Source organism: Amblyomma mixtum, chromosome 1 (assembly GCF_055824585.1).
Source record: "Amblyomma mixtum isolate Tamu chromosome 1, ASM5582458v1, whole genome shotgun sequence".
Taxonomy (NCBI): Eukaryota; Metazoa; Arthropoda; class Arachnida; order Ixodida; family Ixodidae; genus Amblyomma; species Amblyomma mixtum.
Window position 1 is genome coordinate 144,433,966 of NC_143012.1, and position 14,460 is coordinate 144,448,425.

General features: G+C 43.3%; 1 protein-coding gene across 1 annotated transcript in view; it reads left to right on the forward strand.

The window, feature by feature from the left end:
* The window catches only part of LOC149367826 (uncharacterized), a 191,573-nt gene that overhangs the window by 78,860 nt on the left and 98,253 nt on the right, over positions 1 to 14,460 (forward strand). Inside the window, exon 2 of the mRNA XM_089575339.1 lies at positions 10,206 to 10,355. Coding sequence (XP_089431465.1) covers positions 10,206 to 10,355 — 150 coding nt within the window. The remainder of the gene's footprint in view (positions 1 to 10,205; positions 10,356 to 14,460) is intronic.

The following is a 14,460-nucleotide window of genomic DNA, read 5'->3' on the forward strand; positions in this document are numbered from 1 at the left end:
GGGTGTCCACTGAGATGGCAGAGAATTACTGCGTAATTTCCTTTCCTCAAAAACCGTCGCGTTCAAAGGACGAGGCATCACGCCGAACGGGTGGTGGCGTTCCGCGGACTGCCTGGCAGCGCTACAACACGCTGTCGCGTTCCACTCCTAAAGGCGAAGCTTAAGCGTCATTAATTAGCAGTTTATTAGTATTTAGTCATTAATCAGTCATTACACACTAATCAGTAATTTGTCATTACTTCGTCATGAATTATGTGCAACGTAATCCAGTGGTAACATCACCAGTGTCACATGCGCAAAGTGGTGCTGAAAACGCTTTCGCCTCTACGCACTTCGGACTGTTTCGAACGCGCTGCATATACATTCTTATCAGGCCTGCGTCTCGTCGTGTCCGCGTGAGCTTCGCATTATGCCCGTAAACATTTCATGCTTACTCTACTCTCGGTTACGGGAGAGGCAGAGTTTTTTTTTCCGGTTTTGTGTAGAGGTTAAATCGCGGCTGTCCTCCAGTCATCCGGTAAAGAACCGTCATGAAAAGATTTGTTGAATATTCCTGTCATGTATTTTGTGCACCACTCCGCATAGCGCTTCAAAAAAGTGTTTGGTATTTTATCAGGACCTGGTAATTTTTTGACATCAAGGTTCAAAAGAAACTTAAAAACACCAGTCTCAAAGTTCTGCACCATAGGTGCGTACCTGTAAGATGTCATATATATATTTTTTTCTTCTGGGACATTGGTAAAGTGTCATTTGTGATCGGAGATAACCGGCCAAATGCACTCCATCCATCCTTATTCTCTAGTCATTCCGCTTTCGTGATGCGGATTGGCGGTCGCTACCTGCCCCAAGTAGACGTATTTCCTTACCACTTCCAGCACCTCACTTCCAATTGCAAACTTTTGTTCCCTACGAGACTCTTGTACATTACTTTGGTTTTCTGCATATTAACTTTTAGACCCACCGTTCATTTTTTTTTCACTTAATCTCCTAAGTGACTTAGTAATGCAATGTCATTAGCGAAGCACAAATTACATTACTAAGGTACTCTCCATTAAGTGTCATCACCAACTGTTCCCAGTCCAGGTCTCTGAATACCGCTTGTAAACAGGCGGTGAATAGCATTTGCGAGGTCGTGTCTCCCTGTTGTTGTAGCCTTTGTGGAGGACTATGGTAGCTGTGCACCGTTACAGGTATCTACCAGTGTGTTTACATAAGACACTTCTACACCCTGGTGCCACAATACCTGTATGTCTGCGGAGGTTTCGACTGTATCAAATGTTTTCTTGTAATCTATGAAGGCTATATAGAGTGGTTGGTTATATTCTGCACATTTGTTTATCATCTGAATGATACTGTGAATATGGTCTGTTGTCGAGTATCCTTTGTGAAAACTTGCCTGATCAATAGGTTGGTCGAAGTCTAAGGTCGTCCGGACTCAGTTCGCGATTACCTTATTTATTTTTTTTATTTATTTTGTATACCCTCAGGGCCATTAAAGTATTACAGAGGGGAGTGGTTGCAAAAATGGCATCAATTTAACAAGCAGGAGTTAATGAAACAGGAAAGGTACAATCATAACTCCTACACATACATTATTAGCTAAGGCGTTCAGGACAGAGAAAAAAGAAAAAACGATAACGCAGTATAAAATCCATCCTAGTTAAACAATGTTAGCTATAATGTTCTTGAATAATTGATTATCGTTGATGGTGGCCGTCGAAGAATGAAGGTGATTCCATTCATTTGATGTGCGTGGTACAAAACGCTCGGAAAAAGTTTTTGATCTGCAGAAAGGGATATCAACCTTATGAATATGATCTAGTCTCGGCAATACGTACTGAGGTGGTGAGATAAGTTCGGCAAGAAACTACGGGTGATAGAATAACTTGAGAAAAAGGCACAGGCGAAAAAAATTTTCGACGTGATTAAAAGGATGGTAAATTACGGCTAGATTTCACGGCACTGATTCTTGATGTTCTGGTATAGTTAGAAAGAATGAAGTGAGTAGAGTTATTCTGAATCACTTCCAAAGCCTCTGTAAGGTTTTTTTGGCCTGGATCCCAACTTGACGCTACGTACTCGAGCTTGGGCCGTATTAAAATTTTGTAAACGAGTGATTTTAAAGAGGATGGTGCTTTGCAAAAGTTGCGTCGTAAGTATCCAACCATTCGGTTAGTTGGGATATTATATGAGCTCTGTGAGCTGTCCAAGTTAGATCAGAGGCCATGTGAAGGCCAAGATACTTGTAATTAGTTACCGGATCTAACGGTGCGTTATTAAGAGAATACACAGGAAGTTCGTTAGCATTTCTTGACACACGCATAAATTTACACTTTTTAACATTCAATTCCATTAACCATAACTTAAACCACGCAGAAACAGCGTTAAGGTCCGATTGTAGCCTGGTTACGCGCTCGTCACAAGTTATTTCGGTGAAAATTATACAGTCATCAGCAAATAAGTGAATACGGAAGGGGACGCAGGAAGGTAAGTCGTTAATATAAATGAGAAATAAAAAGAGCCCAAGCACAGAGCCTTGTGGTACACCCGAGGGGACTGGACATTGCTTCGAGGTTGCGTCATTAACGGAGGCAAACTGTGAGCGGTTAGTAAGGAAAACCTCAAGCCAGTACAGAATTTTGGTATCAAGGTGTAGTTGATGTAGTTTGTAGATTAATAAACTATGCCACACTTTATCGAAGGCTTTCGAGAAATGTAGAAATATTAAGTCAGCTACTGAAGAGTGATCAAGTATTAGTTGCAGCTTATGCGTGAACGATACTAGTTGGGTTTCACACGACTATGCTTTGCGAAAAGAGTGCTGAAAATGTGAGAAAAATGAGTTCACTTCTAAAACGTTGCCAGTCTGTGAAAAGAGGATATGTTCAAAAATTTTGCATCGTATACTGGTTAAGAAAATGGGAAGACAGTGAAGTGGGCATTGTTTCGTACCTGACTTGTACTGTGAAATCACCTTCCCAACTTTTCATTTAGCAGGCAGTGAACCTTTGTCAACTGATTGCTGAAAAATCTTTGAATGTGTAACATAACACCATGAGTTAGTGTTGCTCATAAACTTTGGATTAATTAGCTCACGCCCAGGAGCAGATGAAAGTTTCAGTGATGTGATCACTTTTTCTACGCCGACTGGTTTCATGGATAAACGGTATATTACAGCAAAGGTGGATGAGTGGCATGGGTGCGTTTCGAAAAGTTGTGTTTAAAAACCTCATTGAAGATGGATGCAGAATCGATCGGTGGGATGACTGTTTCAGCGTCGTCAACAAGAGATATGTCCTCATGCTTCGGGTTAATGGTGCACGAAAACTTTTTGTGTCAGTAGACAGCATAGATGGCAATGTGTTTTTAAAAAGTTATCTTTTGCATCGTTAAAGGCTGTGATGTAGTCGTTATATGGACGTATCTAAGCTGCCCTTTTTGCAATCTTAGTAGATGTTTTAGCTGATTTATATAAACCTTGTTTTTGTTAGATAAGCGCTTGATGTGAGTGTTGTACCAGGGAGCGCGACCGTTAGAGGAGACAGTGTATGTAGAAATGAACTTTTCTGTTAATTCAGTGGTTTTAGCAACAAACCTGTCCCAGTTCGCTTGCACACTGCGGTCGTCGAAATCTGTGAGGAAGGTATTAAGAAATATACACAGCTCTGTGTTAATAGAATCAAAATCTGCTTTCTTGTGGTCGCGAATGATCTTTGTTTTCTTTCTTATTTTTGGCCGTGAAATGTTGAAATTAATCAGTGAATGGTCGCTCAGGGGAAGTAAATAAGTAATGTTCGAAATAAATTCCGGGTCAATAGTTAGCAGTAGGTCAAGAGTACTAGCAACGTGTGGTGTGGTTCAGGTAGGCTGTGTTATTAGTTGACTGAAAGTGAATAATGCACACAAGCTTACAAAATCTTTTGCTAACGCGGAAAAAGGGTGAATGATAATGAGTTGGTTATTCCATGCAATGTTTGGAATATTGAAATCGCCAACCAAAAACAGGGGCAAGAAAGGATGACGTGTTAAGACGATGTTGATCACAACTTTTAAATCAACAAAGGAGGCAGATGATTTAGAAGAGCTTCAATTTGGGCTAGATGGTGCATTATTTTGAGACAGAAAAGGTAACAGCGCTACAGCAAGACGTACACAAGAAACACTGACACAGGACATGCGCTAACTTCATCTAACTCATCTGACTGGGATGCTGTGTAGCTCCTGTGCTTACCAACATTTTTCTAGCCTTTCTTGACCACGCCCTAGAACTAAGTTTAACAGGGAAGGGAGCACTAAAAGTATTTAGGTATGTTGACGATTTTCTAATTGCTTTTTTAACAAAAAAGTATTGACCTACACGGATGCTGTAAGCGCAGTTTTAGCCAACTTCCAAAAAGAGAAGAGGGGGATGGTGTTCACTCACGAACTTCCTAAGAGGGAGTGCTTACAGTTTTTGGATATCAACATTACTCTGGACGAGGATCATGTTTGTTGGCGATACTCCCCTCGAGCCCAGAAGGAGTTATTGCCTTTTTCATCAGCACATTCAAAAACTGTAAAACGCGCCATTGCTCCCCTCTGCCTTGAGTCAGCTCTCGTGAAGACGTGTCACCATGCTATGCAGAAAAGTTTTGATAGGCAAGTTGATCGGTTGGTTTTGGCGGGGTTCCCATGCACGCTTATCACTGCAGTTTCTGAAGTCCACCTAAGAAAAATCAAGTGTGCGATGTTTCTGAAGTGGACTGAGCCAAACAAACAGTACGTGAGACCAGAAGTGGTGCCTTATGTGCACAGGGTCGCGCACAATGTGAAGAAGGTTGCAAAGCGACATGGCATGCCGGTTGTGTTTTTTGTTCCACGAAAGCTTGGCCAGCTATGCGCGCGAATTGGGAGCGATAAAAAGAGCTCATGCTACAAAAAGCATGGCAAGCAGTACGAGAAGTGCTGCACAGGTGTGGTGTACGAGATACCACTGACCTGCGGAAATGCCTATGTGGGCCAAACGGGGCGGTGCGTTAATGACCGCGCCGCTGAGTACGCACGATCGCTAACAAATCTAGGAGGTGCACATCTTTCGCAGCACTGTGCTGAGTGCTTCGTGTGTAATCGTGCGGCAGAACATGGGCCGGGGCAAAAAAGATTCCAGCAATGAAAGAAGTGTGAGCCACGACTTCAGGAGATAGAGGTTCTAGGCAGGGGTGGTGATATGAAGGCACGGGAGCTTTTGGAAGCATTCCACATTAAAAGGAGGGGAGTAGATTGTGTTAGTGATACTTCGGTCCGCCTTTTCAAGACTGAGATATCATATCTTGAACGGTTTTGTTGATGCCTTGTTGTACCGGTTTTTGCGCATGCCTCAAATTTTCTATATAATTGCTGGCTTTGCAGTAAACTCAGATGAAGTTAACGCATGTCCTCTGTCAGTCTTTCTTATGTATGTCCTGCTGTAGCGTTATTACCATTTCTGTCTTTAAAAAAAGGAGGCAGAGTGCGCAGGAGAACGATAGCATGCGGCAGTTATAATTTTGTGGAAATTTATTTCAGTAATTGCCCATACTTTCTCCACGTTAGCAGCAATACTAACATGCTGAGAGTGTAAGTGTTCGTTAATAGCCAGAAGACACCGCCACCTGTTATAGTGCAGTCGGAGCGATAAACAGAATTCGTGGTAAAAATTTCGTAGTCATGAACATGCGCATGCAGCCAAGTTTCAGTAAGTACAATTACATCAGGGTTACAGGTGTCTATTGCAGAAGTGAACGAGTCGTGCTTGTTTTTAATGCTTCGAATGTTGTGAACAGGAGTGATACGGGGGATAAACGCCTACCACTACCCCTGCTATGCCTACCACGGCTACTCACTGCCAGGGGACGAAATGCCCTGTTGCGTATCAACAGAAATGTTTGGGAGGCACATTCTGTCAGGCTGTCGCTTGCATGGTCATACATGTAGAGTTCCTTGATCACTGATAATTTGTTGTAGCGCAGACGAAAGAGGGGTGTTCCCGGGAAACTCTTCTCAAAGGCTATCAGTTTACTTCGCGCATGACGGATGGCGGATGGGTAGTCATCAGATACTGCCTGGTCTTTTTCTTTTGGTTCACTGCGTACAAAAAACAGCTTTACTTTGTAGTAGCTGAATTTTGCAACGATGGGGCTGCATTTGTTAGGCGAGTAAGAGCCTAGATGACGAGCGCGTTCAACTGTCATATCAGGTAAATTGACGCGAGGGCTTGCTAACATGTTGACGACAGGGGCTTCAGAATCCCCCCGTGATTCCCAAGAATAAAAGAAACCGTGAAGAATTACATTATTTCTTCGCGACCTGTCCTATAGGTTGGTAAAGGAACATTTCAGAAAATCGAGCTCAGCGTTACGGGCTTCTAAAGATTTTTGGAAACCCGTAATCTGCTCTTCAAAGTCATCAAAACACTTAGTGTTTTCTTCATCGGTGTCAAGTCTTTCTTGGATGCAGCCAATCTAAGTTTCGATATTTTTTGGCTAGTAAAAACCTTGTAGGCAACGGACAGTAAGATGGTCTGTCTTAAATTTTTGAAGTCCTTGAGGCCTCCTGTCTTGCGGAATAATATTTTGTTAGCGTTCTTTTAAGCTTCTGGTAGGCTCTAGGTCATGACTCATAAGGAATTGTCTATACAGGAAGGCTAGTTTTTATAGCACAATCTCGCCTCCGTCCTACTACGCATCTGCTATTACCTGATCCTCACCACCTGCTTTCCACCTTCGCATTGCTCCTAAGTCTGTCTTTACACAGATTGCAAACGCCCTGAAAGACACATGTTCGCCCGGCAATGATGAAATCAGCGTTCTTCCTATCAAACCAGCTATCTCTTATATTTCCGGCCCACTTACCTACATTTGTAACAGAATGCTAGTGACTGGTGTGTTCCCTGAAAAAATGAAAGTAGCACGAGTTACAGCTGTATTTAAAGGCGGTCGCAAAAATGACCTCAACAATTATAGACTAATATCGGTATTGCCACTTTTTTCTAAAATAGCAGAGCGTGTTATCTACAAAAGATTGTATGAGTTCATTCAAGCGAAAGACATAATCACTAAACATCAATTTGGATTTCAGTCCGGAAAATCGACTGAATCTGCGCTACTGCAAATAAAGGAACACATCCTTGACAACTTTGAACACCGTCTTTTTACTGTGGGATTTTTTCTTGACTTCCAAAAGGTTTGGTTTGGTTTGGTTTATGGGGTTAAACGTCCCAAAGCGACTAAGGCTATGAGAGACGCCGTAGTGAAGAGCTCCGGAAATTTCGACCACCTGGGGTTCTTTAACGTGCACTGACATCGCACAGTACACGGGCCTCTAGAATTTCTCCTCCAAAGAAATTCTAGCCGCCGCGGCCGGGATCGAACCCGCGTCTTTCGGGTCAGCAGCCGAGCACCATACCCGCTGAGCCACCGCGGCGGCACTTCCAAAAGGCGTTTGATTCTATTAAACACCAAATCTTGCTTCAAAAGTTGACCGCATACGGCATCCGTGGGTTGCCCCTTTCATTAATTGAGAGCTACCTTGCAGGCAGAGTGCAATATGCACAGCTTCACGAATTCAGGTCAAGCTTGGGGGATATAAAATTTGGAGTCCCACAAGGATCAGTTTTGGGTCCCTTGCTTTTTCTTTTATACATCAATGATTTTGCTAATATTCCTTTTACCCCTGCCATTGCAATGTACGCCGATGACACAAACGTCTTCTTTACAGGCGCAGACCTTCACTTGATAGAGCAGCGTGCTAACATCTGGCTTAACGAGCTTCACATTTGGCTTAATGTGAATGAGATTAACTTAAACGTAAAGAAAACACAGTTCATAATATTTCGTCCAAAAAACAAACCACTACTCTACGACATAAAGTTGAGCATTAATAATTGTAAAGTAATGCCTGCAAACTCATGTAAATTTCTAGGAGTCTTCTTCAGGTCTCACCTTGCTTGGTCTGAGCACATAAATCTTATCCGAGTGAAGATATCTAGATCTCTTGGCATGATATACAGATTAAAAGAGTTTTTGCCGTTACGTGCTAGGAAACAACTGTATTTTTCATTTATCCACTCTCACCTGACATACTGCCATCTAGTCTGGGGAACGTGCAACAAGGTAGACTCTGAGCGCCTTTCTTCGTTACAAAGACGAGCCTTAAAAACGATATCTTCTCATCAATCCTCATCAACAAGCTCCCTGTCTAGCGTTAGCTGTCGTACAACTCCTCAAGCAAGCAAGATGCGCGATACTTACTCTCGGCAGGTCGCGAATGTGATTGGCATCTAGAAGCAGTTCTTCTAACGTACTCGCGTACCTCAGCACATCGTCCGGTATACTGAATAAATTGCTGTGTCTCTTGTCGATGTATTCAACTTGTCGGTTGCACCCACGGAACAGTGGAATACAGCGGAACATTGCTCCTCAGGAGACGGCACACCCCGGCATGGCACACGCGCGCACACAAGCACGCGATGCACACAGGCAAGCGCACACACCCGTTCCCACACGGAGATCACGAGCCCGACACAGGCTACAGCACCGGTGTGCACATCACATTCTACGGGAGAGCATGGAATTCCTGCGATTCCGTCTGTCACGGCGCAGCTTTACAAGCAGCTCGGCTGACACCACGTGACTACGTTTTCGGCTTTCCTCGGCCTCCGTCTGCTCTTGGCAGTGCTGGGAAGTTGCAGCACATCGAAAACTCCCAGCCGCTCAGCGCCGCTCACTTCTCCTGAGAAGCTCCTCCGCCGTTTATTTACGCACAGAATAACGCATCGTTTTTTCATGGCAGATATATTCACACTACGCTCTAGCAATGATGTCTGCTTACCGTTCTTGCTCACATCCAAATCGACCAGACTCATCAAGTTGGCAATGTCCGAAGGGAGCTCCACAGCTCCATAAATTTTGCTTATCCACATTGATTTTCCGCGAAATTAAACTTGATTATGCCGCCTTTTCAAACACATACTTAAAGAGAAACATAGCATACAACTTACGCACTACTTCATTGACGGGGTTAATAACAAGAACAAACTATGGTACTAAAACTATACAGAATCAGATAATTGCGTTGTGTAATGAATATCCATACTTAATTACACTTGCCAAAGAAAACGTAACGATGCCACGTTTTAAAAAACAAGTAAAGCTACGTCTCCTTCCTTCAAATGTATAATAGCTTTCTCCTGATGTCCCATTGAGGTTTCCACTAATTTCCCTTGTGGTTTAGATGGCGTGATTGAAATTGATGCATTGTTGCTTAGTGAAATACTTGAGCAAAGATTGTTAGTAACTGTATAACCTTCTTCACAAATAATTTTTTTCCAATGCCTTCATATGTGTTCATTCTTGTGTGCATACCTGTGTAGTTAGCTATGTGATTCTCTTTGTGTCCATGTCCAACATACTTTTAGTGATTCTCTGCCAGCTGTCAGATGTGTACGTCCGGGGTGAAGGCCTCGTCAGGAGACAGAGGAGTCTCCTTTTGCCTTACCTCGTGGACATATTTCACATCGTGTATTTATGTCCGAAAATAAATTGAATTGAAATTGAATTGAATTTTATCCATATTGCTAAAGGTGTTGCCCTTTTTGTCTCCTAACGCATTTGTTTACCGAGATCTAAACGAATGACAGAGTAAACAAAAAATTTAGAGGCTGCTTCTTTCTACTTCGTTTAGCTCTCCGGAGAGCGGGATCACTTTAAGTTCCTTTATACATCGAAAATTGACTTATATTCTCCAAATAGTCATTTCATCACAAAATATAATATTTTGCAACAACCGTGAATCGGCAGCGTCCAAGAACATTTTTCGTGACACTTGTTGATCGATCGGTCGACTGATTGATTGATTGATTGATTGATTGATTGATTGATTGATTTTTTTTCTATACGAGCTAGGTCCGAGGTGACCGTCTTCAAACGAACAAGGGTACACTGAAACGTGAGGGAGACAAATCGGAAAGATTTGAAAAGCGTGTTTCACCCGTCGGGCTCGATGGGGGTCGCGATTACGCTCTTGTTTGCCGCCCCCAGCTTGCTTGCACCGTCTGTTAATGAAACAAAAGATGCAAGCGGCGCTGTGTTCTTCCTGTGTCTGCCTTTTATGTGCGCGCAACTCGCCTATAAGAACAACCACACACCAAGTCAGGGAAAGGGGTGAACAATGTTGCCTCTTCCATGCAGGTGTTGAACGCTGCGCCCTCGGTGAAAATGAAAGCACGCATCGAAGATGGCGTCTTCCATTCGCCCTTCCCCAGCATCGAAATTCCCGTCTGCTCGTTCTACGACCTCGTCAGGAAGGAGCTGCTCACCAACCCAGAAAAGACAGCGCTGGTGAGCACGCTTATAGTCCGCCCCAAGTAAACGATACTCCGCTTAGCTCCATTTTCAAAATGTGTTGTGCAAATCGCTGTTCATGGAAAATTATCTGCGCTGATGTTGGCAGGACTTTTATTGCCACTTATGCTACAGTGGGCAGCGAAGTGCACCTTCCCTTTCAGCGAATTGCGTCCAGAGAATTTCAGTTGTCTGCAAAATTTATGAAGACATATGGGGGCCACTGTCAACTAATTTCTGAATAGGGTAAAAGGTGAACCAAGTATGCAAATCGTCGCAATTATTTTTAACCACAGATAGAAAAACACAAAGGCGAAATGAACCCATCCTGGGCTCCCGCTGAACTAATATGAAACTTTCAGCTGAATTGAAACGCAATAAATTTGAACGAAATTTCATTGTTCAAAATGCCGCCTTTTCCCTCATGGAATAAGACTGCGCACAGGGGAAAATGAGGAAAATCATAATATTTTTTTTTGGCAAAAAATGCGCATGAAGTTGGCTTCGTGAACATCTAGACAGTTTTCGGTCGTATTCCACTGTACCCTGATCGCACCCCGCTGTTTTGCCCCACCGTTCTACAGCCGGGTTCAGCGCGTCGCCTAGCTCCGCGTTGTTATTGGATTTCCCGCATTGACCGCAGCTTTTTTCTACTTTAGTGTCGAAGGAGGTGCTGTTTAATTCAGCCGTGTAGAATTAAAATGCGATTTCGTTCGATTCGTAGCGCGTGAACGCAGGTGTTTTATGCAACTGTTGGTCAGAGCGAACAGAGCTGTCTCCATTCTCAGAATGTGTTGCAGATATATATATGTTCATATCCACCGGACGGATTGTGGCGCTGATGTTCGCAAGACTTTTTGATACCGCTTTAGGTTTTCATATTACCTCTTTTTCTCTATTTTCTTGCGGCAGGTGCCTTTGGAAACACTAAAACGATTGATGGCAACAGCACTCCTTGCATCTCTCCTGAGATTTCTTCTTTTTTGCGCGCTGGTCGCCCGTTCATTGCTTTCCGTTTGTACTTTCAGACTATACTAGAGACTTAGTTCAGTCTATCGGTGCGGGCAGGCAGGGGTAGAGGTTTACAGCAAGCAATCAAAAAGTTACTTGAATTTCAGTCCCATCGGAACAGCACAACGTCACCTTCTGTCCGACGTATAGCGTGGTGCTAAAATACATCGTATCTGTCAAATACGCGAGGCACAAAAATTCTTTAACTTTGACTAAGACAAGATCGATACCCAACTGTATTAACTGAACACTTGCGGTAATCTAGTACACCAGGTTTATTGAATTGCAATGGTTTTAAAAACCTGGCGCGCAGAATGTCGCGTCTTTTCGAATGCTTTCTTTTCTACCAGGACTCACCTCAATTTTTTTTCTGCGCTTAGAAAGGGCCAACCTAGTCAACTTTGAGTTATATTGTAGACAGCATGCGGTAGGTCATAACGCTCAAATATAATGTTAGCTCATTGAAAGTTACGGCGCTGATTACGAGCTCCTAGTGTTCTTCTTTTTTCGCTTCAGGGAGGACTTGATATCTGCTTCGTCGCCTACGGTCGGATAGAAACTAAGCCAATACTGAATCGCCAAATAAATACATGACTAGCACACACTATTTTTCCGCAGCGGAAAAATACTGTGAAATGTTGCCTTGTTTTTCTAAAGAAAAAGCTGATATCAAAACTAAATTATAGGCGCTGGGCTTTTTATCCCTCTGACTTGTTTAATATGAGACATTTAACCGCTTCTTTTCAGTACTGCTGCCATTAGTTAGCGAAGTGGCAAAGGTACTCGCAGACCATGGGTCAGTGTTGACAGGTGTTTTTTGCATAAACAGTAACCTTCTCAAGAAATGCGTACGCGACAGATTGTACTGATATTAATAATTTGTCTTAAACGCTGTCACAAAACACTTATGAACGCGGGACACTGCGTCCCTAAGATACTCACTGCTTTGAGGACTGGCAGGATTTTGGGAAACCTATGGGAAGCTTTCAAAACCCCACTCGGCGCACTTCAAGGTCTGGGGTTTTAACTGTGCTGCCTAGACCCCGATCAGTACGAGATAAAACGACTTACGCATCGCTCACAAGGTTCGTGTATTGCGAAACTTAGCCCGTGAATAACCAGCGCAAAAGCCATCGATAGCATTCACAACGTTGAACATCCTTTCGCATATCATATGCACTTTATGGAACTGATAGTAAAGGCCGCCGCGGTGGCTCAATGGTTATGGCGCACGGCTGCTGACCCGAAAGATACGGGTTTGAGCCCGGCTGTGGCAGTCGCGTTTCGATGGAAGCGAAACGCTAGAGGCCCGAATGCTGTGCGACATCACTGCATGTTAAAGAACCATAGGTGGCCGAAATTTCCGAAGCCCTTCACTACGGCGTGCCTCATAGCCTGAGTCGCTTTGGGAGCATAAACCCTCACAAACCAAACCAACGGAGAGAAAAAGTTAGATAAAACCTCCTCGACAGGACACTATGAATCTGCAAGTGCTCTCAGAGGAAAATAGAAAGACTATATATACCCTTCTAACTCTCTACGCTTTGCATAACTATATTTAGATTTATGGAATGTGCTGACAAAGTCCAATGAGGTGCGAAGATTAGGGCTGGCGCAGCAACCAAACCAAGAATATTCTAGTTGAGAGAGACTGAATATTAGCGCTCTTGATTTTCACTTCCATGGTGGGAAAGGCGTTCTGTGGGAGTGTTAATAATCCCGTTTGCGTTTGCTCCCCAGCAGCAAATATTTTGCTATCGTTGTTTTGTATTGCAGTTACTCTGTCCATGTTTTATTTCACGCTAAAATCGCTGCTGATCGCTGCTGCACTTTTCTAAACAAAATAACTCTATCTTGATTCCTGCGAAAACAGCCATGATTACACTGAGAAAAGAAAAGCGTCCTTCGCTTGCTTCCGCAGCTCTGCATTCCAGCACAAATGACAGTTGTAGCATTCGGAAGTGAGCCGGCAGCGTGAGCGAAGCAAGTGCTCGTCACTGCAGCAGAGCTCTGGCCAGTGGTTGGGTAAGATACAACCGCTACTGTTACGACCGATATCTGAACCTTAAATTCTGTCGTGAATGAGCTTAGAAATCACACAACTCTATTGGTTTGATTTATAGATTATGGAAATTTAACGTGCCAAAGCGACTCAGGCAGTGAGTGACGCCATAGGGAGGGGCTCTGGAAATTACGACCCCCTGGGTTATTGGTATAGTTATATTGTAAAACTTATAGTAGAGGACGAAGACACCGTTAGTTTATTTGGTGTTTATATCATTGTCGAACGCTGTTTAGCGGTAAACTGTACGAAAGCTTGAGACGCTAATTGAAAGTTTTGTATCCTTTGCTCGCGGTTCTGCCAATGCTTGCTACTATTCTAGTATCGTATTGCTCTTTACCCTTGCTCCCCTATTTGAAGCCCTGGCTGAACCTTTAGGCTATAAATATTAGTAAGTGCAAATGATTATAGTCACATAAATGACGATCTATTGTTTGGCATTCAACCAAAGGAGGAGATTTCAAAATTTCTGCCGTTCAAAGCATTCGCCACATGTATTGCGCTGAACGGTATTCCCGTTAAATTTTGGATACGGGCCAGAAGAATGGAGGCCGTCAACCGGCAGTCTGTATATATTATTTTGCGCAATGCCAAGAATAGTGTAAGGGAGCGGCGGTAGCTACATAAAGATCTTACTTCTTTAAAACAGTCAACCCTATTCGCTATGCAGAAATCAACAACACAGAAGCAGTTTGATCAAAAGGAATCTTCCGTCTACATAACTTTCAGCATACAAACTCGGAAAAGAACAGTGTTCCTCAGTAAGAAGGCTTTGCGAATTGTGGTAATTTATCCTTGTCCTGGTGTGGATCAGATCTGCTGACTGTCTACGTTAATTGCGCGACCTAGTGGTGTAGAAAGGCGTTCGCACTGTAGCTGCCTGACCGAGAATAAACATCATCGCAAGAAGTAACTAAACGCAGAATTCTTCAGAGACGGCATACGAGGCTATCAAGAGGACAGCTTCAGAAGACCGTCAATCACCAGCACTGGTACTTTCACTGTACCATTGGGTTCTCATTGCGAACT